The 22,886-nt window shown below is 38.9% G+C and overlaps 1 protein-coding gene across 1 annotated transcript in view; it reads left to right on the top strand.

Annotated features, from left to right (window-relative positions):
• The window catches only part of KCNH5 (potassium voltage-gated channel subfamily H member 5), a 220,708-nt gene that overhangs the window by 33,832 nt on the left and 163,990 nt on the right, over positions 1–22,886 (top strand). Inside the window, exons 2-4 of the mRNA XM_018556196.1 lie at positions 1,786–1,909; positions 9,992–10,098; positions 16,279–16,407. Of these exons, the coding sequence (XP_018411698.1) occupies positions 1,786–1,909; positions 9,992–10,098; positions 16,279–16,407 (360 nt within the window). The remainder of the gene's footprint in view (positions 1–1,785; positions 1,910–9,991; positions 10,099–16,278; positions 16,408–22,886) is intronic.

Genomic DNA, 22,886 nt, shown 5'->3' with positions numbered 1-22,886 from the left:
AATGACCTCCTTCAAAGTCAGAACACACCTGAGTCACATTTTGAGTGATATTAATAAAATCCTGTTTGGGCAAAAAAATATTAATTTAAAGTGACATTAAACCCTCAGATTTTTTTTACATAAAACAATAGTGTAATGTGTGCCTTACTGTGATCCATGGTTGTTTCCCTTCTCTTTGCTGCTCTTCCTTTTAAATCTGTATCTCTTCTCATGCTGGGCAGAACTTCTGTTTTGCAGCAGACTGCCTTGTCTCAGGAATGGATATATGGTGTCTGTGTATAGGTTTGTAACCTGAGCCAGCACTACAGGAAGAGGCCCTGAGCTGCAAAGGGAAGTTCTCCCCAAGCATGATAAGACATGAGGATTTAAAAGGAAGAGCAGCAAAGAGAAGGGAAACTACCATGGATTACAGTAAGGCACACATTACAGTATTAGTGTATGTTAAAAAATCTGAGGGTTTAATGTCACTTTAACTCCCTTCTAGCAAATGTGCTTTAAAGTGCAGGACTTTGAAAATAACAAGTAAATAGCTTAGGTATTAAAAACATTTTCAAAGAGTTGTTAATTATTGTTTTATTTTTACTTTAATATTTTTACTTTTTTTTACTACTTCTCACAGAATCTGGATTACCTTCCTATTTATAGTTATCACATTCCACTATGTTTTCTATGTTTTTCTGTTAGGAAAAGCAGAATTAATCCCTAAATAATTTTTTTTGTTCTGTTTGATGTTTCTGCTTTGATTGGTTTTTGTGCCTTATTTTAAGCTTGGTCTTATTCATGTGGTTATTCAGAACGATTATTGCCTGCAAAGTCGGCAAACACGTCCGAACTTTAAGTGATATCAATACTGGGCAGAGGATCTGAGATTCTGTAGGTGAATCATCTCAGTAAAATATTGTTTAAAGTTTTTTTCCCCCCAGTAACTTGTACTATGAAGCTTTCACGTATTGCTCCAGGTAGTGTTTGTGTTTATTCCTATATAAGAAGGAGTTGTTGATGTCTCTAAATGTAATCAGTTTAAGAAAGTGTAAATCCAGCCACTAACATTTATTAAAAGATTTAACAAGTTAAAGCTAAACTCTAGGCAGATGTAAAAGAAACAAATTAATGCCGCTCTAAACTCAATACACCATTCAGTGAAATTTTTAAATACGAGCAGTGTAAGTACCTGAATTGGACCAGGTAGCAGTGTCTGGCAGTCTCTCTACAACAGGGCTGGAGTGTCAGTTCATGTGCTGACAAGAAGCATGCTGATAGGAGGAGAGAGTAGTGACAGAGGTCTACTTGAAACGCCCTACGGTATACGGTAATAATTGTGCACTTAGAGAATGAGGATCTCAGTAGTTAGGGTAAACCTCATATTGTACTGGAGACCATGACAGAACAAAGGACTGTCTGCATTAAAACAGGTAAGGTTTTATAGGTTAGCATTGGCCATTAAAACCAGATAAATATATTTTCTCTACCAACTGGAATATATTTTTGGGCTGTGCACGTTATGTCAAAGCCAACGTATCCCAACACCAGCAAACCACACCTGACCTATTTGGGAATGCAGTGCTGCAGTCCAGGTGCATTGCTGTGCTGCATTGGGATGCCATTGAAAATGAATGGTACCCTAGTGCACCAACACACAGAATTTGCGTTTCTGCAGCTCGATAGTGTACGCTGGACCATAAAAGGTTCATCTCCACTTTTGGTACTATAAATTATTCTATTGTGTATGTTCCTGTTAAATACATTGTATTTATACTTGTTTTATTTTTTTCTTTTTCTTTATAGAATCAAGTTTCTTGCTGGGGAATGCACAGATTGTGGACTGGCCTGTAGTGTATAGTAATGATGGTTTCTGTAAACTTTCTGGATACCACAGAGCTGACATCATGCAGAAGAGTAGTACATGCAGGTTTGTGTTCATCATCTACTTTACACTTACTGTATAAAGCATGCTGTTTGGTATGACTGTGTTTTCAAGGCATTCGTAGTAGTGACAGGAGATGAAATGATTGCGTTTGCGTGTTTCCTGTATACTTGAACATTGAGGGCCCATTCACTGTGCTAAAGCGCTGATCCCAGCTCAGCGCACTGTGTACTTTTTTTTTTTAGAACTTTATTGAAATACTTGTTACAAGTGACATTTCATTCCGTCCAATGGGCATAGCGGGGTGCGAGGCGGTTGTGCCGCCTCAAATCCCGTTCTGCTGAAAAAAAAAAAAAGTACTGGATGCCGTCCTTTTTTTCAGCTCAGACTACCACGTTCCCATTGCAATTAGGTACACCATATTATAAGGTACACCTGTTCAATTGCTTGGTAACACAAATTGCTAATCAGCCAATCACATGGCAGCTACTCAATGCATTTAGGCATCTAGACGTGGTGAAGACAACTTGCTGAACATTAAACCGAGCATCAGAATGGGGAAGAAAGGGGATTTAAGTGACTTTGAACGTGGCATGGTTGTTGGTGCCAGACGGGCTGGTCTGAGTATTTTCAAAAACTGCTGATCTACTGGGATTTTCACGCACAACCATCACTCAGGTTTACAGAGAGTGGTCAGAAAAAAGGAGGCTACAATTCGCACAGGCTCACCAAAATTGGACAATTGGAAAAACGTTGCCTGGTCTGATGAGTCTCGATTTCAGCTGAAAAAGTCAGATGGTACGGTCAGAATTTTGCGTAAACATGAAAGCATGGATGGAGGCTGGTGGTGGTGGTGCAATGTTGTGGGGGATATTTTCTTGGCACACTTTGGACTGTGATGCTATCAAGTCAGTATGGACCAAAATCTCTGAGGAATGTTTCCAACACATTGTTGAATCTATCACATGAAGAGTTAAGGCACTTCTGTTGGCAAAAGGGGGGTCCAACCCGATACTAGCAAGGTGTACTTAATAAAGTGGCCGGTGAGTGTATATGTATGTGTGTATAAATGTGTGTGTGTGTGTGTGTGTGTATATGCATGTCGGTACATGTATGTTATATACACTGTATGTGTATGTGTGTGTGTATACAGGTGAAACTCGAATAATTAGAATATCGTGCAAAAGTAATTGCAGTAAGTTCTGCAAAAGGGGCCCAAACCATGTATTGCTTCTATTGTATTGCTTCTGACCTGAAGAAGAGAGGTTCACTCTCGAAAGCTTGTCTTTTATATATTTTGTTAGTCCAATAAGAAAGGTATCATTGCACACTGCAATACTGCGGGTTTTTTTTTTTTTACGTCTTGTCTACTGGACTAATACGGCTTACCCATTTATATTGCACTATATATATATATATTTTCCTGTTAGTTAACATATAGATTTGCTTCTTATGTGGTATGCAGAGTGAAAGCCAACATTTCATCTTATTAAAGTAGCCAAACTACTCCCTAGTGTAGGGAGCCCCATAGGATGCCGGAAGATACCCTGGTCAATTTGAAATTAGATGAGCATCATTATGTTAAGTGATTTTTAGCAGCTCATCACTTTTAAACGGTCATTTCAAAATGAAATAATGTCTTGGTTTAGATAGATGCAAGAGAGCTGAATCGCCCATCAGCATTTTGTACACCAGAGACTGATGATGCATTGTTTTAGGAGATGGCCACAGTTGTTTTTGGCTTGGGCTTTTGGCACTGAAGTTTAACAAAGTTTTGTCCAAATGCCCTGATCCTAACCTAAACCCAACCCTAAAGTTTACCGTCTCTGCACCCAAACTCTTGAACTTAACCTACCCTCTAAAATGAATATTCAACCTTCCCATAACACTTAAACTTAACCCGTAACCTAACCCTGTAACATATACCTTAACATTTAGAATGTCTTTAAAATGCAACTCAATCCTTTCCTTAACCAAACACTCCGAAAAAACCTTCCTGAAAGGCTCACTAGGTATTTTTTTTCCGTAAAAGCTGCAGAATGAAACGCATCGAAAATGACTTTTGAAATAATTTTTAAAGTTACCATTTATATGAGATCTTAGTGGCTGGGTTTACATATACATTAACTTATCAGCATTGAAAGCATCCTGTTCCATATCATTACAGTCTGTGCACCAAGATCTCAAATTTTAAGATCTAAATTATGGGACAAAGCAGATTGTATATATTTGTCAGTTTCATTGTCCATTTGTTGTTATTAATTTATCAATTTCATAAATTCATGTATAATGCATTTATATATTTTTAGTGTATATTAGAAGCGACAATTCCAAAAAGGTTGGGATGCTATGTAAAATCTACACAAAATCAGAATTTGCAAATCTCATAAACCCATATTTTATTCAAAATCAAAAACCTATTAAATGTTTAAACTGAGAAAATGTACCATTTTAATAAAATAAATAAGATAACTTTGGAATTGATGGCAGCAACATGTCTTAAAGTTGGGACAGGACCATGTTTACCACTCTGTAGCATGCCCCCTCTTCTTTTAACAACACCCTGTAAATGTCTGATATAGGACTCTAACTGCTCAACAGTCCTGGGTCTTCTCTGTCACATATTTTTCAGCATTGATGGCACCTTCCAGATATGCAAGCTGCCCATTCCATATGCACTAATGCACCCCCATACCATCAAAGATGCTGGCTTTTGAACTGAGCGCTGATAACAAGCTGGAAGTTCCTTTTTATCTTTAGTCTAGTGGACACAGCTCACATGGTTACCAAAAAGAATGTCAAATTTCGAGATGTCTGACCACAGAACAGTTTTCCACTTTGCAGCAGATCATTTTTAATGAGCTTTGGCCCAGAGAAGACAGTGGCATGCTCAGATTTGGCTTCTTATTTGCATGAGAGAGCTTCAAATTGCATTTTTGGATGGCATGGTAAACTGTGTTCTTGAGCCCATGCAGTAATGTCCATAACAGAATCACGCCTAATTTTAATTCAGTTCCGTCTGAGGACCCAAAGATCACGGGCATTCAAAATTGCATTTCGACTTTGTCCCTTGCTCATAGAGATTTCTCCAGATTCTCTGAATCTTTTGATGATATTATGTACTGTGGATAGTGATAAATTTAAAGTCTTTGCAATTTTACGTTGAAGAACATCATTCTGAAATTGTTCAACAATTTTTAGATGCAGCTTTTCACAGATTGATCAAACTCTGCCCATCTTTACTTCTGAAACACTCTGACTCTCTAAGATGCTCTTTTTATACCCAATCATGTTACTGATTGTTGCTAATTCACTTAATTAGTTGCAAAAGGTTCTTCCACCTCTTCCTTGTAAGTACCACTTATTTTGCCAGCTTTTTGTTGACCTGTCCCAACTTTTATGAGAAGTGTTGCTACCATCAGTTTCAAAATGACGTTATTTTTTTCTTAAAATGGTAATTTTTCTTAGTTTAAATATTTGATATGTTTTCTATTTTCTATTGTGAATATAACATGGGTTTAAGAGATTTGCAAATCATTATTTTCTGTTTTTATGTAGATTTTACACTGTGTCTCAAAAATAAGGTCATTTTGAAATTGATTAGCTTTTTTACTAGCTTAGTGATATTTTAACTAAACAGTTAAACACACAGATGAAATGCACATATGAGAGCTGTTTTACCTGCCAAAAGAGTTGTATTTCTTTCCATCCAGTTCTAGAATATATACAGCTCTGTGGACCTGGGCAGCGGACCTGATTTTTCTCTGCTGCACTTTCATGTTGACTTATAGGCCTCATTCACACACAACGCAAGCAAAATTGTATATTGCATATATACGCGTCTATGCGCGTATATACGAGCGTATTTTCGTATATGCGTGCACTATATGCAATCCCAGAATGCATCACTTGTAATGGAATTTTTAATGTGCTGTATGCGCGTATATGCACGTAAACACGCGTATGTGCGCGTAAATACGCAGAAATACGCTGCCCGGGCGCATCTCTGTTCCATTCTGTTTTTGTGCATATATAAGCTACGCAAATATACGGCTCCATACGCGGCTATGTGTATGGAGCCATTTATTTGCATGTGTTGCATATGGTACAATACACACGTACGTGCGGCAGTGTGAATGAGGCCTTAGGTCTCCTCCCCGCCTTCACCCTGTAACTGAATAGTGATGAGAGAAACAACCTGTTTATTTTGCTCTCTTCTCCTCTCATAATCCTCCTTGCACTGCAGCACGCCTGATTGGCTACTTGTGCTATTTCTATCTCTCCCTCTCTGTGCTCTTCTGTACAGGGTGTAAACAAGTCAAATCCAGTTACTCACACCCCTTGCATTAAAAAAAATAATACATTCAGCAATGTTAATAAGTATAGAGTTGCATTAATCTGTACCTTTTTATATCTGCCTAGAGTTGAGCTTTGAAGTATTTCTCTATTTCCATTTGGAAGTTGTACACGTAGGATGTGATACCGGCAATGTGTGCAGATTTGATGCAATGCTAAGTACGTTACAAATCAATATAGGTCTCTGCATATTAGTGCCAAATTGGCACGTGTTCCACTCGGCTAACGGCTCTGAATTCTCCTTGACAAGAAGGTTAAAGAGGGGGAAAGTTCCTGTTCAAGGTCTGTCTGTTGAGTGCTGTTAGTGAAGCTAAGGACCCGTTAGCTAGCTGATTTTACTTGTAGAGGGACAGAAGCACATTGCAAGCACATCTTTTCCCTAAATTTGATCTTGAAGCTTCAAATTGCTTTTTATGTTTTCCATGGAGGTTCCCATCAAAACACAATTATTTAGGGGCATGCACAATTTTTCGTACAGCTTTTTCTTTTCTGTGTGTTTATTGTTTCTCAGCAGGGATAACTTGCTTATAAGTGAGCAGAGCAATCAATATGTGACTGTTTAATACCTTTTGATGTACTGCAGTATATCAGTACTAAGCTTCAAATGGATTGACTTCTGTTTTTGTTTTTGTTTTTGGTTTTTTTAACCTTTTTATAACACCAAGGACCCTTGGTGTTATAAAAAGTAGATTTTTTTCTCTGGGGCCATATTAGTATAAAGCAGAATTTATTGCATTCCCATAATGTGTGTTTCATGTTTGACCTCTTTTAATAAATGGGGATAAATATAATAAAATTTAATTTTCAGTAAAAAAACACAAAAAAAACAAACCTGCTATTTATAATCAAAAAGCTTAAGCTCCGGTCAGTGAGTTTGCCTAGGATGAAGTGATGCCAAGAGTCTGCTGCAGGCACAAGGAAGCATTTTCTTAGTCTCCTCTCCCCCCAATGATCAGACCGCAAGATTGAAACTTTATAGTTAGTCACAAATATACCTTCGAACTTGCCGGAAAATATATGGCAATGCCGGAATTTGTATTCTACTGCCAGTTCAATATTGGAATTGCTGAAGTCTCCAGAATGTTTGTAAACATGTTGTGGAGGCCACAGTATGTGGGAAATGGAAAGATCCAATAATATCATGTGATTTGCTGCAGTTCCAGAATGTCTGGTTACACTTTTAAATAAATGCTGACATTCTCTCGATCTTCAGGACCACAGTTATTTCACTGTGGCTACCACAGGATGTTTGCAAACATTCTGGGCAACTTATACCTGTGTCCAGAGATCTAAGAGGAGCAGTGCCTTAAAAATGTACTGCTTCTACCTGAGGGTAGTACCTGAGTTAGGTGCACAGGCAACAGGGGGGGTCACTCGTTTTAAGAGGAGGCTGACAACAGATACTGGAGGCCATTAAGGCAAGAACAGAGTAGATCTTGGTGCTGTTGGGGTAAGAGAGGATGGGTCTTGCCTATAACTAATACAGCAGTAGTGTGCTTTCTTTTATTTATTAATATTTACAGTTGGACCTATCCTTTAAGCCCCTCCTACTTTCATGCATTAAGCAGTGCTTAAAAAGCCTCCATTCTCAGAAATTATGAGTTTCAATAGTCCCCATGTATTCTCGCAAGGCTAGAGATTGTAGCAGGGGCTGATGTGCCTAAGTGAACAGCCTAGAACTAGAGAGGTCACAGAATTTATATGACTATGTTATTGTTAAAGAACCAAAGTATTTCTTTCAGTAGCTCCGCTTCTCCTGCTCTCTCCCATTAGGGCCACAACAGCCTTCCAATCTCTAATTTAAATGGAGCGGAGGGGTAGCAGAGTAAACTAAGCTGCTGAGAGCGTAAACTCGAAGGACCTCATTGTTTCTGAGCTATAAGCTTTGAGGATGCATTATTCCATAGTACCTACAGCTACAGAGGTCTTTGAATTGTTTTAAAGCCCATTTACTGCTTGTAATATCATGTACAGTAAACTTTCAATGTCTGTAGCCTAGCCACAGGCCCACTTGAAGTTTATTAGCTCAGTGAGGCTACAATTCTCAAGGAAACATTATATGTCCTCTTTATCTTCCTTCTGAGGTGGGTGGATCCTGCATGCTGCAGAGTACGCAGCTGTGAAATGATATGCATAATTTTCTTGTGAGCCCATTGGGTGTCCATGACTCCCTGGGCTCACAGGAAGTGGGTGTAATAACACAGGGCTTCAGGCAGGATGAGGCCTAGCTCTGATTTGCGAGGTGGTGATTATTCCATTTGCTTTTTTTAATTTTATCTTGTGCTGGGCTATTATTTTTTTGGCTGCAGTGGGGCTTTAACTATTTTGAGTGGAATTGCCATTTAGACCAAAGCCTCTGCTTATTCTTTACATTATAGGTAATATACTTACTCCTGTTTAGTGCTGTAGTATTTCATGTTATGTTTTGGTTACATACAATATAAATGTGGAGAAACTGTGAGGTTTTACTGAAGTGTAAAATCAATATAATTTATTCACAGTATACTTTATATATGAGAATAAAGGCTCTCATGTAAACATCATGTCCTGGAGCACAAATGCAATGCCCAATTAATTTGTACGGCTGCATGAAATGTTCCCAGTGCCCAAGAATCAATGCACAAACATCAGATATGTAAACACGAATGGCTAGGGATTCATTAACCAAATCTCATAAACACACACCACAAGTGTAAACTGCCATCTACAGTAAACACTAGAATTATGTGTTCAACTTAGATCATCAATATTGCTAGAGCTTCATCTACTTAGTGGTAGGCACAGTGCTGCAAAAGGAAAGTTAATTGGTTAATATGGGCAACAGGAGAGACTGTTAATGGTGATTTTGTTTTATTTTATAGTTCCCAAATGTCCCTCATTTGGAGGGACTATCCCTGGTTTGGAACGAAATCCCAATCTTTCCTTCTCAGTTTTTTTCTTCTTTTTTTGGTTTGCTGTTGTATAGAGAGAAATGTAGTATTTTGATAATCAGAAGTGTTGTACTACATTATACAGTGTTATACTACTTCTGCCCAATCTCTGTATTATGCATTTGTTACATCACAAAGTCAGTATAAAGGAAAACTTGTGGTGAAAACAGAACTTGCAGGGTTAGCCATTTATTTTTTCCATATTTATCATGGTCTGTTTTTGGGGGAGAGGTGGGGTGCTGGAAGGCATGACAGAGGTATGCCATTTGCTGTTGCACTTTAAGCTAAGATAAAGGTATTCCCCTTGATCAGCTCAGAAAGTTGTGAGGTATGTTTTTGTTTTAAAGTACAATTTGAGTCTAACTCTGAGGACATATTGCGAGTGCAGGGTGTTATGGACCCACCCCTGAGGGCACCCTGCACTAATAAAGGTAATGGTAAACATTATTTACTCTTTCTGGCTCCAATATTGCAGTGACTGGTGCACCAATTTCTAGACCAGACCAGTCTCACATGGAGGTTGGAATAGGTTGAGCCAGATCCATAAGTGATAAAGCTATTCATCTGTGTATTTACTAGTTTTATTTTCACTTATCCTGGCATGTCTACTAAATGATATGCTTTCAATGTAGCCTTTGATAATATTATCATATACTGCAAAGTGATTAATAGCTTTACTTGCTCTGCTGATTTTACAAAGAGTTGTTCAAACCAAACAAGGAATATAAAACTGTTCTGGCACAGGCCCTCCTTTTGTTTCGTCTCTATTCTTTCTAATTCATAAATTATTTAAAATTGAAAGATAAAGTAATTCTATTTGAAATATTCCTTTGTTTTGCAGTTTTATGTATGGTGAACTGACGGACAAGAAGACGATTGAAAAAGTTAGGCAGACATTTGATAACTACGAGTCAAACTGTTTTGAAGTCCTCTTGTACAAGAAGAGCAGTATGTATATCATCATCATCTCATGTTTACCAGATTGATAGAATTGCTTTTGAATTTTAAGTATTCTCAAGATACGGCACCAATATTATCCCATTAAATAAAATTTGTAAAAAAGCAAAGCGCTATGTGCAGGGTGCTGCACCCATAGCTACGAAACAGAATCCACCCTGCTGGGAAAATGTGAATTTTTGACTTTAAGATTTTCTTTCTACAGCTGAACCTAATGGGAAAATGTAACACTACCCTTGCAGTGGAACTCCCTTGCTGCTTTTTGTCTAGGGTAGCCTTAAAAAGCAGCTTTACTTGCCTTATACCTTGCTTCCCAGGCAGCTGGTGCTTTCCTCCTCTCTCTATCGTTCTGGGTTGAGGTTTGGCCCTTGACATCCTCTCTTATATGCAGCACTTCTGGTCCTGCACTGTATGCGAAGACATCAGAGTGCCTACGACTGACTGGGCGCCAAAGAGAAGCGGCTTCCTGGAACCGGTATCACTGAGAGGAGAAAGCCTGCTGAAGCAATGGATAAGGTAAGTAAAACTGCATTGAAAGATACTAAAGACAAAAAATTACATTTATTCCCTGCAGTGTGGGGGAATACCACTGCAAGGGTAGCTTTGAATTTTCCCAGGAGTTCAGCTTTAAGGAAGAACTAGGAAGATGCCAACAAATCAATTTGCTAAGTTGGCAGTTACAAATATTTTTATCATATAGTTTAATGTGTGCCATGAATCATGATCTATAAATATCAGGATTGCTTCACAACATGTGTGGTGTTCTCCCTTGTGAAATACTTGTTTTGCATCATTTAGAAGACCACCTGGGAGGGGAACTAAACACAGCTGCCAGAGGAATTTTTGTTTGTTTGTTATATAATACAAGCTTGAGTCTAAATGGCTTGTGAGGCAACAAAAAAGAGACATGAATACGGTGCTTAAAGAGAACACATAACCACTTTATTCCTAACCAGATAAACATACTGAGTAAAAGTATTTACATACCTGTGAGCCTGGCTGGCTTTATGTTTTAGTATTGCTTCAATTCCTTGCTGAAAGTAGACTTTAAATTTTCAAGCACTTCCTGCACCTCTGGGAGTGTCAGAGCTTGTTTGCTACACAGAGACATAGCTGCTTCTTCCCAGCCGTGACATCAGCTATGGTCCTGGCAGCAGCCAGGCAACCCTTGCATGATATGCGTTCAGGCTTCCCTGACTGCTGCCAAGACCTTGGTTGATGCCAGGGCTGGGGATAGGGAGCAACTGCATCTCTGTGGAGCGCACCACCTTTAACACTTCTGGCAGTGAGGAGAAATTTCAGCAGTTATAGACCTCAGATGTCTAAAAAAGTAAAAAAGAGTACTTGTCACTCCCTATATACTATGAAGTAGAGGATTTTTGGTACAATAAATTGGTAGAATAAAAGGAGATATGCTATATAAAATTTTAATTATATTTTATTTAAATGCATATATTAAGATGAAATGTCTATGTTGGATATGCTGTCCAGGTGGCAGTTTGTTTTTGTATTATTATGTAAAAATTCTAAATGAAGAATGTATTAAAAAAAAGAAACATGGACTGTTACAGCAAAAGAAAAAAAAAAAATAGTAGAGGACTCGTCAGCCCCCTTCATTATAGTAATAAAGTTAAAGGGTATGTCAGGGCAAATATACTATGCATATGTATATCCTCATGTTTTAACCATTTAAAAATACTTTAAGTGAAGAGAAATACCTGTTAGTTTGCCAGAAATCCAGCGTGCACCTAATTTTCTGTTTGTCCTAACAACACTAAATAGCATTGTTAGCCCTGCCTGCTGGACTATAGAATGTCACCTATCCTCCACCCCTTTCTGTTCCTCTCTTCACACGCAAAGATTGATTTCTTCCCCAGCAAAAAACTGCTGCTGCCTTGACTTCTTAGAGCTTGCCCACAAAACTCAGCTGTTCAATTCTACAGGGACAAGGTAAAAGAAAAATGAATGCTGGGAGAGGGAAAGCGGTGGGTTTGGGGTTACATTTGGGTAGTGCCTGGATGTGAACCTTAAAGTGTATCTAAACCTTTTTTCAATATGTTTGGCCTCTTCTCTCTAATCGATTACAAATTTTCTTACCTAGACATCCTACCAGGTATAGCACTTCTTGTTTCATAGTGATAGCGCTTAGCCACTACCTCCCATTAAGCAGCAGCTCGGTGGGCAACTTAAGGGGCTCCCAGGACAGGCTGGCAGTGCTGCTGCTAATTGAGAGGAAATGGCTGAGCATTGTTTGCCTGCAACAAAAAATGTTGTTCTTGGCAGGATCTCCAGGTTAACAAATTTTTCAACAGATTCACAAAAAAACTATTTGCTTAACATTATGTGGGGAAACATGATGCCAAACATACTAAAAGTAGATATAAAGTTCACATACATTTAAAAAAGAAATAAAAAGGAATAAAAACTATAGTATAATATAATTAAAATAATTAAACACCACTACAATGTGGAGGGACTTTTTAAATAGGAAGTCAGCAACACGTGAAGGTAGCGAAACATCAGTGTGCATTTATGATAGACTTAAGGCCCCATTCACACTAAGCGACATACCTTTTGCAACGGATCCGTGCGGCTGGGATAGCGCGACTTTCGGGGTGACGATCCAGCGACGGTAGCGTGACCTTCACCGCCGGGCTCCATTAAAAAATAGAAAAATCGCGCAAAATCCGCCGAAAAAAGGGTCCTGCTGGAGCAAAGGGGCGACATGGAGCTAAGACAGCTCCATTGAATAGCATTAGCCGAAGACTTCTCGCAATATCACGCGGCAAAAATCGCTTAGTGGGAATGGGGCCTGAATGTTTTTAAGCATTTAAATTTTTCAACTATGTTGTCTTTTTTTTAGAGTGACCTCAACGGTGGATTTTAAAATCCCCATCATGTTAACTTAGAAGTTTTTTATTTAAGGATTATAAAGATCTCTTTCTTTAATATTGATTTTACTTAAGGATTTAGTGAGTAAATATAAATGTTCAGTTGCATGAATGCGCTGTGATTCAGAGTAATGAAGGTTGCTTATCTTGGTTATTTTCTCACTGATTAGATGTTTTGGGATTGTATGCTTTAAAGCCCCACTCCAGGCAAAATGTGACCCCCCTCTCATCTCTACCTTCAACTCCCTTTATCCCATTCTGTAGGATTTTTATTTTTTTTAATTATTTTTCATTAACATGCAGCTATACTTGCCTAAGTCTCCCCTTCACTCACTGGAGCCTTTTAATTGTCTGGACCTTTATATAACAAAATGTATGTGTATGCTAGGCATTACCCAAATTTGCCCAAAAACCTCCTTCTAATTCTCTAAAGCAGGGCTTCTTAAACTTTTTCCACGCGTGATCCCTTTTCGCCCGAGGAAATGTTTACATGCCCCCGGGTATATAGAAAAGGAATACAAATCAAACATTTACCGATAATAAATCATAAAGAAATTTAATTTAAAACTAGGGATGCACCGATACCGAGTATTTGGGTGAGTACTCGTACTCGCCCAAATGCTCCGATACCTAGCACGAGTACTTCCTGTATCAGGAAGGCGGGCAGCACATCTTTACACGCTGCCCGGTTTCCTGATTGGCCATGAAATGGCTCCATGCTCTCTCGTCACTTGTGATGACAGAGCATGGAGCCAACTTCCCGGCCAATCAGGAAGCCGGGCGCCGTTTAATGACGCAGCGCCCGGCATTCTGATTGGCCGGGAAGCCGGCGTCACGCTCCCTCGTCATCTCATGAATCATAATATTAAGAAAGTGACCTTAAAGCATTAGTTTGTATTGCTTTAGAAAAAATGTGACCTGTCCCTTTAAGAAAAAGTATCGGTAATTGGTATCGGCGAGTACTTGATCAAAAGTATCGGTACTCGTACTCGGTCTTAAAAAAGTGGTATCGGTGCACCCCTATTTAAAACAATTCTTTGGTATACATATAATGTTACCATTTAGTAAAGATTAAATCAAATTTGCATACTAATGAGATGGATGTTCTTGTTTTTACATAAAGAATTCAATCTTTGCAGAATATTTGATACTGCAGATCATAGAGAATTTTCAACATTTTCCAGAGTTGATCGATATTTCGATTTTATAACCGAACGCCGCTTCACATAAATACTTAGTACAAAATAGCAGAAGTATGTTTAAGGGCCTTTTCAGAAATGGTTGGAAATTCTGTCCTAATTCCAAGCCAAAAATAATTTAATGATTTTTTTTTAGGAAACTCAAGTTTTAAACCTGTGTCGCTTGATAACTTAAAAACAAATTATTGAAATTCTAATGGGAGATGACTGACTTTTTAAAATTTCAATTGAGTATGGTTTATGAACTCAACTTAGTTTTTCAGAATCAAACTTTCAGAAATACTTCTCTTCAAACTGTGTCTCCAGACACTTCGGAGGATCAATTATAACTCTTACAATTAAATCTTTGGTAAGGTTATTTTCAGTTATAAAATCCTCCTGTAGCTGTAAACATTTCTAAAGAACCATTTTCCACCCTATTTCTCCATATGTTCTTAGTAAAACTTTTAAATGTTATCTTTTAACATAAACATGTTAAAATGTTTTCCTTGAAGCGACATGCTTAAATCATTGAGTTTTTCGAAATAACACAGTTTTGAAATCCATAAGTCATTATGAAAAAAATTAACAAAATTGGAATTCTGCTCAGTCAAAAATATAACAACTTCATCTTTCAATTTTAATAATCTGTTTAAACTTCACCCTCTTGAGACCCACCTCACCTCTGCATGTAGTCACTGTTGGTCCTGCGTGAATAATCTTCCGTCGTGCGGTGGCGGGCAATATAGTGAGGGGGGAGGATTATCCCCACTTCCCTCACTAGCAGTTGTGCCAGAAGATCATTCACGCTGCACGATCCCCCACTTGTTCCAGGCGCAGTGAGAGTGACCTGGTAAGAGGGGGGGTGCTGGCGGTCCTGGAGCTCTGGGGGGCCGGTGATTGGGGATTCAGATTTTTCTTCGCAACCTCCCACATTCAGCTGCGTGACCCCATGTGGGGTCGCAACCCAAACATTAAGAAGTCCTGCTCTAAAGTACGTCCCAGCACTCTTTTGTTGTTTCTCTTTTGTTTTTTTCCTTTTACCTTGTTCCTGTAGCAAGCAAAAACGTTTTTAACTCCCTATGACAACATCAGCAAGCTTGTAAATTTCTTGCAGGAGCAGTTGTTGGGAGCTCAGTTCCTATTGGTATAAGCATGCCCCCAGAACGACATCTCCACAGTGTGGGGCAGCACCTAGGGGTGAAGGCAGCAGCATTGCATTGTCGTGCTCGGAAGGCAACCAATGTATGCATTTGGAGAGGGGTGGGAGGAAGGAGGAGTAGGGAATTGCTGACAACACTGGTTGAGATTTCAGTACAGAAAAGGCAAGCCCAAACTGACAGCCTCACAGGTACCTATGTATATGTAATGTTTATAACTTGTACCTTTTATCAGGACATTGGCAGGCTTGGCAAATATATCCTACTTGAACTGATAAATGTCTAGTTGTTTTTTCATGGTGTTCTTTTTAAGTAGCCATTTCTTAATGTAAGCTATTTGTTTCCTATATTATGTGAGTTGATATCTGTTAGTCTTCGGTAGGTTCCCGCACTTTGCACATATCCTTGCTCTACACAGCATTGGCTTATCCAAGGAGTACACAAGTATTTAGTATGCAGAAGTTAAAATTAATTAATACGTGACAGGTGTTCTCCCTATTTCGTATTACTGTGAGTGACTATATGTGATACATTAATAAATTAAAGTTGTTAAGATAAGATAAATGCACCTCTGTGTATGTGACCAACTAATCCTATTTCATATTACCCAGAAGACGATTGGTCACCATTTTGTTGATATTCTAGCCGGTGGCAACTTAAGAAGTGTTCCCATTTTTCTGATACCTTTTTGAATGTCTCAGCAAGAGGGAGCTTGTAAAACTTTGCTGGCCTCCCCCATTGTTGGCACTTTTACCATAGAATCTTAAGGAACAGATACAGGCACTGCAGTTTTACTTGATCTAAATGTCAGATGTATTTAATGTATATGGCCACAGTGCTTTTGCTTGTTTCATAATGTAATTTATAGCTGTAAACACCTTTTTTTCTCTCTGTTTGCAGTTGTGTAATCCAGCATCACTACTAATTCTTTCCTTCCTGCAGGAACTCCGGTTTGGTTTTATATGCAAATTGCACCAATACGGAATGAGCACGAAAAGGTTGTGTTATTTCTTTGTACTTTCAAAGATATAACCTTGTTCAAACAACCAATTGAGGATGAATCGACAAGAGGTAATTGTGCTGCGTGTCATTAGTGATGTGTGTGGCATGCTGTGTCTATATACATTCTGTATTTTATTATTGTGCTAGTGTTCTGTAGAATGCTATTAACAAATACTTGGTGAAAATGCAACAAGATAACACAGAATATCAGTAATATTATTGTATGTAATGTGATTTTATAAAATTAAAATGTACATGCAATACTGTAAACATGTTATTGCGGAAAGTCATTAACCGGGGAGCGGTTAATGACTTGCTGCCTGGCTTCCTGATTGGCCGGCTTCCCAACCAATCAGGAAGGCAGGCGGCGGGTCATAACACGCTGCCCGGCTTCCTGATTGGCCGGCTTCTGACGAAGGAGCATGGAGCCGGCTTCCCAGCCAATCAGGAAGCCGGGCGGTATGTAATGACTTCCCCCTAGGCTTCCTGATACTGGAAGTTCCGGTGTCGGGAGCATTTGGGTGAGTACTCGCCCAAATACTTGGCATCTGTGCATCCCTAGCTTGTACCTTTAACGTTTGTCCACATCTTTCCAGGTGTGGCCCAGCATCCTCTGAATTCTGCTGCATGCCTCAATGTATGCTCCACACTAAAGTCCTGCTATGCCCATTACCTTCTTTGTAACTGCGCCACACTTGATATTCAGATGGTTGGATTGCCAAATCACCCAGTTGGATAGAAGTTGTTCCTTGTCTGCAGCCAGGTTCTGGAGATCAGTACCACATTGATGATGGTTTGGAAACAATGTACATAAGCATTATTTGGTTTAAATAAAGGTTTTTATAATCCTGTTCCCTTTAAGTAACATAATAATTAATAACAAAGTAATTGTGGCAGAAATACACGATTCCTGCAGATCTTTTTAGATATTAGCAACTGATTTTTTGCTAAAGACAATACAATAACATCCAGGGGCCATTATATATAAAATTGTCAGGAACATATTCTAATTAAATATATATTTTAAAAGTCCTAAACACAAGTGTATAATGTTCTATTACAATACATATTTTTTTCTTCAGTAAGCAAGGAAATGTACAGAGATTTATTTTGTGTTCTAGATAGGTTTGCACAACAATAAAAACAATGGGAGTTTTGGATACATTAGAAGTTAGCAAAATACATAATACATGAGTAATATTATCTTGCGAATCAGTGTAATGGTTTAGCTAGAAGTTGTTTTTTTGCCATACAGATATCGCTTTGGAAGTTGCAAAGGGATGTTGTCGCCCATATCGATAATGTGCGAAAAGTTAAGAGTTATTGACAGTTAATTTTGCTTGTTGGGGGTCCAATCTGGGTAGTTCATGAGGTTCATGAGGAGTAAAAGTAGGGATGCACCGATACCGATGCTAGTATCGGTGCCGATACCGAGTATTTGGGTCAGTACTCGTACTCGCCCAAATGCTCCGATACCTAGCACAAGTACTTCCTGTATCAGGAAGCCGGGCAGCCCATCATTACACGCTGCCCGGTTTCCTGATTGGCCAGGAAACGGCTCCATGCTCTCTCGTCACTTCCCGGCCAATCAGGAAGCTGGGTAGCGTGCAATGGCGCGCTGCCCGATTGGTCAGGAAGCTAGCAAATCCGGAAGCCCATTGGCCGGGAAGCGCTTTTCATCACTTCCTGTTCATTCATGATTGCGGACGTAGTAACTCATATATAGAGTATCTATAGTTGCATAGTATTTGAGGTTCAATAAAGACACAGGTCTATCAAGTTCAACCTTTGTGTGACTGTGTGTGTTTATGCACACGTGTGTATAGAGGAGTCCCTTTTGTGTTTTAGTCTTTAAGAGTACCTGTACCCTGTATGTTATGGTCTCTGAGGAAGGTATCTATTTTGAACGATTCAATACTCTCTGCTGATACCACTGCTTGTGGCAGAGCGTACCAAAATGTAACCACTCTCACTGAAAAGAAGCACTTACTCCTTTTGTGGTTAAATCATTTCTCCAATTTTAGGTGGTGGCCTCTAGTCTTTTTTAGGGAATTTACAGTAAAATGTTTATTGCTGATGTTGCTATCACCACTAAACATTTTGTACATCAAAATCATGTCCCCCCTTAATCATCTAATTTCCAGCGTGAACAAGTTTAAATTTCGCAACCTTGTCTCATAGCTTTCGTCCTCCAGCCCCTTAATTCGTTTTGTTGCCCTTCTCTGGACTGTCTCCAGTTCAGGACATCCTTTCTGTGGATCGGTGACCAAAATTGAACTGTATACTCAAAATGAGGCCGAACAAGTGATCTATAAAGTGACAAAATGATTGCTTTGTCTCTAGACTACATTCCCTTTTTAATACAAGATAGTACTCTGCTAGCTTTGTAAGCTGCAACCTGACATTGCATGCTATTGTTCAATCTGCAGTTGACTATGACCCCCAAATATTTTTCCATTTCTGACTTCCCTAGTCTCAGTACCCATCAATGTGTATTCCGCTTATCTATTTTTTAACCCAAAAATGCATTACTTTACATTTTACAAAATTATACGTCATCTGCCATGTAGTTGCCCACTCCCCTATTTTATCCAGGTCCTTTTGAAGTGTTATAATGACTAAGCTCCTGTCTATTACCCTCCCAATTTTAGTATCATCTGCAAACACAAACACTATTAACACTTTCCCCAATATCATTAATAAACAGGTTAAAGGAGAACTATATGGTTCTATCTTTTCTTTATTAATGCATTCCTTAGGCTAAACAAGTAAATTATGTAATTTACTCTAATTAGCCAAAATGCACAGTAAGGCTGTAAACCCTTATTTAACCACTTCAAGACCAGGTGTTTAGACCCCCTTCCTGGCCATTTTTCAGTATTCAGCGCTGCAGTACTTTGACTGAAGTTTATTCCGTCATGCAACGCTGTACTGGTGGTATTTAATCACCACTGGGGTTTTTATTTTTTACTATAATTATGAAAAATTAAAGAAAATTTTGAAAAAAATATTTTTTTTTTACATTATGTTAGGAAACATTTATTATGACCCAGTTTTTTGGTAAAATATAAAAGTCAGGGTTACTTCGGATAAATAGACACCAAACATGTCATCCTTTAAAATTGTGCGCACCCGCGAAATCGCAGAAAACTACCATACCCAAAATTGGCCATAGGCGACACTTTAAAAGCTTTTACCGCTCATCAGTTTAGTGTTATCAGTGATTGATGGCCCTAGACTTATTGCTCTCACTGTGACGTTCGCGGCGATATGTAACATGTGCGGCGTAATGGGCGCAATCGTCGTTTTTGCACGTATGCGCCCCCGACTGAAGGAGCCTTCTCTCTCTCCATCATTTACCACATATGGGCAAGTCCATATATGATGAATGATGTCACTGGGGATCCCTGCTGATCGGATGCTTGCCAGTCTGCAGGGATACCCAGTGACATCATTCACCATATATGGACTTGCCCATTTCTGGTAAATGATGGAGAGAGGGATGGCTCTTTATCCTCTCTCTCTCCCCCTGTGTTATGCTGACATCCTAATTACTGGGGATCGCTGATGAGAGAAGGGAAATAGCACTGAATGTGCAGGGAGGCTGAGTCCGTCTCTTGCTGCTGCCTTCTCACTTCCCGCTCACAAATGCCAGCTTGCACGAGCTGACAAAACACAGCTGTGCACGAAGAGAGGAAGCGCGGCCACAGCAATGAGATCATTTGAAAAAACAGCCGTGGGCGGGCTGGATCAAATGTTAACGCCCCCTAAGAGGAAATGAGCTTGGAGCAGGGTTGAAGATGGACATTTTCTGCTTTGAAAACCAACACACTCCTGCAGTAGAAGACCGAGTATACTTTCCTGTAGCCTGTTTCTTCTATCTCTCTTCCATTCCAGCTCTGCATGCTCATCAAGTTGTTTCAGCATATGATACTTCCGGGAGTGTCAGATGTCTTGGACTTCCGACACACACCATCATTCCTTCCTCTGACCCCTACATTGGTGTTCTGCAGTGATGTAGGGTTGGATAAAGCAACCAGGTCACCAGGAGACGAGCAATTACAATGCCATCTATTGCAGGGCAGTGCTGATTTTAGAGACTTGACAGGATCTATTTAATCTGCATTCAGGACTTCCGTGTCTTGAAGGGACTTTAATTCACAACTTGGCACCTTACAAGCAGTGATGTCGTACAAGTTTTTCTTTTTTTTGTTGGCAAAGCATCTAAAAATAATAATATAACTGTGAATATTATCAGCATAGCTTGAAAGTGGCTTCTTGGTCATTGTAAGCTCTGCGTGAGGTTAATGCTGTACAAGGATACCATATGGAGCTTGCTTTTAAAAAGTAATGATTCTGCTGTGTTGACAATACACTGGAAAATCTAAAGTTGGCAAGAAGAAAATAGAAAAAAAATGTAGTGAATGATAATTTGAAAACAATGAGGGATATTTATCAGGTAAATTAGTGATAGAAATAGGCTGCCTGTCATTTAGCAAAGTCTATTGTTGTTGGATGTTCGTGTCCCCTGCAAACATTTATGGAGGTCTGTGACAGAATTACTACTGTAGATGAGTCCACAGTGCAGACTTTTAATGTTACTGAGGTGTCTACTTGAACGCTGAACTCCAGGAATTAATTTTTTTGCACTGTGCTCTATAAAAAAACAAGTTATAATTAATGATGGTAATCCTAGGACTGGATCCACGCTGGTCATTTTCAAAATCTTATTCTCACTCCTGGCATAATGTACAGGCAACACACTACTTCTGGTCCTGCACTTTCACAGCTGCCGATCTTCCCACAGCGCCGGAAGTATAGAGCTGCCTCTATATTCCAGCAGGAATGACACTAGGATTTTAAAACTAACCAGCATAGATTCAGAACTAGGATTACCATCATTAGAGGTTTGTATACAGCAAAAGGCACACAACTACAGCTTTAAAAGTTATGGCAATATACAAAGTTCAGTAACCCCCAGCAACCCATCATGGGTCAGCTTCCATTGTTTTAAAATTCTTTAAAGTATATGTAAACCCTAACAATCAATTTCTCCTATTTGGTCTATTAAATATACCATTGAAAGTGTTTTGTTACATCTGCTTGATAAGTTCAAAAAATACCTGTTCATGCCAGAAATCTTGTGAGCTGATAACTTCCTGTGCCCTCTGCTGACTGTAGTCAGTTAGCATTGTTTTCAGATCTCTCTGTGAACTAAAAAACACCTCCTCCTATGTTATGGTGAAGTGTTCTGTAGTCCTGTTCTAGGGTGACAATGCTGCTCCTTGATGGATACAGTTTGATGAGTGAGCGTGGTCACCCGAGTACAGATGGTGTTGTTGGCAAGATCACCAGGTGAAACTAAAGGCAAAAGAGCTTTAAAAAAAGAAAACTAATGCAGCCACGTCATCTGAGGAACACAAAGCTGCAATATATTACATTTTTGTTCTTGGTTTTAGATATACTTTAATGAAAACTGGATTGTCAGCTATGAGTAACCACATCCTCTACATTGTGTGACTGAAAGAGTCTGTTAAAGTTTGTGCAGACTAAGGAATATGTCTGAAAGACCATAAATAATTAAGAACTGCACAAAGATGGGCTGCTGTGAACATTGTGTAATTTGCAGTTTATTAGTAAAGCATTGTCTTTACCTGTTGTTCACATCGGAAACAAATAAAAAATACATACTGCAGCAAATAAACCTAATAGAAAGTGCTGATAAATAATTGATGACCTTCTACAAAAAACCTGTAAAACAGTAGGCAAACAGAAAAGAAAGTAATTCAGAAACGTAATATACTTACAGATCCAGACACAAGTATCTGTACCCACAATATTTTTTTGTTTTTCGTTTTGAATACAGTACTGCTGTGTCCACATTGGGGAGATTCACCCTTCTATTTTTTCTGGCGACCATTGTCCCTGAGAAAAAAAGTGAAGGGAAATCCAACATTTTACACTTTTCCCCAGAAAATCAGGTGAGGATGAATCCTCCAACGGGGACACCTATTCCAAAACAAAATAATATCTCTAATCAATAACAAGTATCCTCTTGTGGTAATTTGATTTTCTGTAGACATTGATGTGAACCAATATCCACTGCTGGTTCCCAGAGCTTTTGTCATAATGCGCAAGTATGCATGCAAGTATTACCGAAACACATTGTTGTGAAGCCATTCTTGCAATATGTAGTCAAAGGCATGTGGACACCTGACTATTATACCTACAATGATGGCCAAAAATATTGACACCCCTGTATTTCTGTCAGATAATGCACCACTTCGCTCAGAAAATTGTTGCAAATACAAATGTTTAGGCATTCTCATGTTTATTTCTTTGTCTGTATTGGTAATTCACAAAAAAGTGAAGAAAAAAAAAAGCCAAAGCTGACACCTTCCACGCAAAACTCCAAAAATGGACTGGACAAAATAATTGGCACCTTCTCCAAATTGCAAGAAATAATTGCATTCCTAGTTTGTGATACTCTGTATATAATCTTGTTTGACCTTTCATTCCAATACCCGGGGCGCAATAATATGCCCCCC

This window comes from Nanorana parkeri, unplaced genomic scaffold, assembly GCF_000935625.1.
Source record: "Nanorana parkeri isolate BGI_ZX_2015 unplaced genomic scaffold, ASM93562v1 scaffold12, whole genome shotgun sequence".
In the NCBI taxonomy this organism is placed as follows: domain Eukaryota; kingdom Metazoa; phylum Chordata; class Amphibia; order Anura; family Dicroglossidae; genus Nanorana; species Nanorana parkeri.
This window is presented reverse-complemented; position numbering and strand designations above follow the sequence as displayed.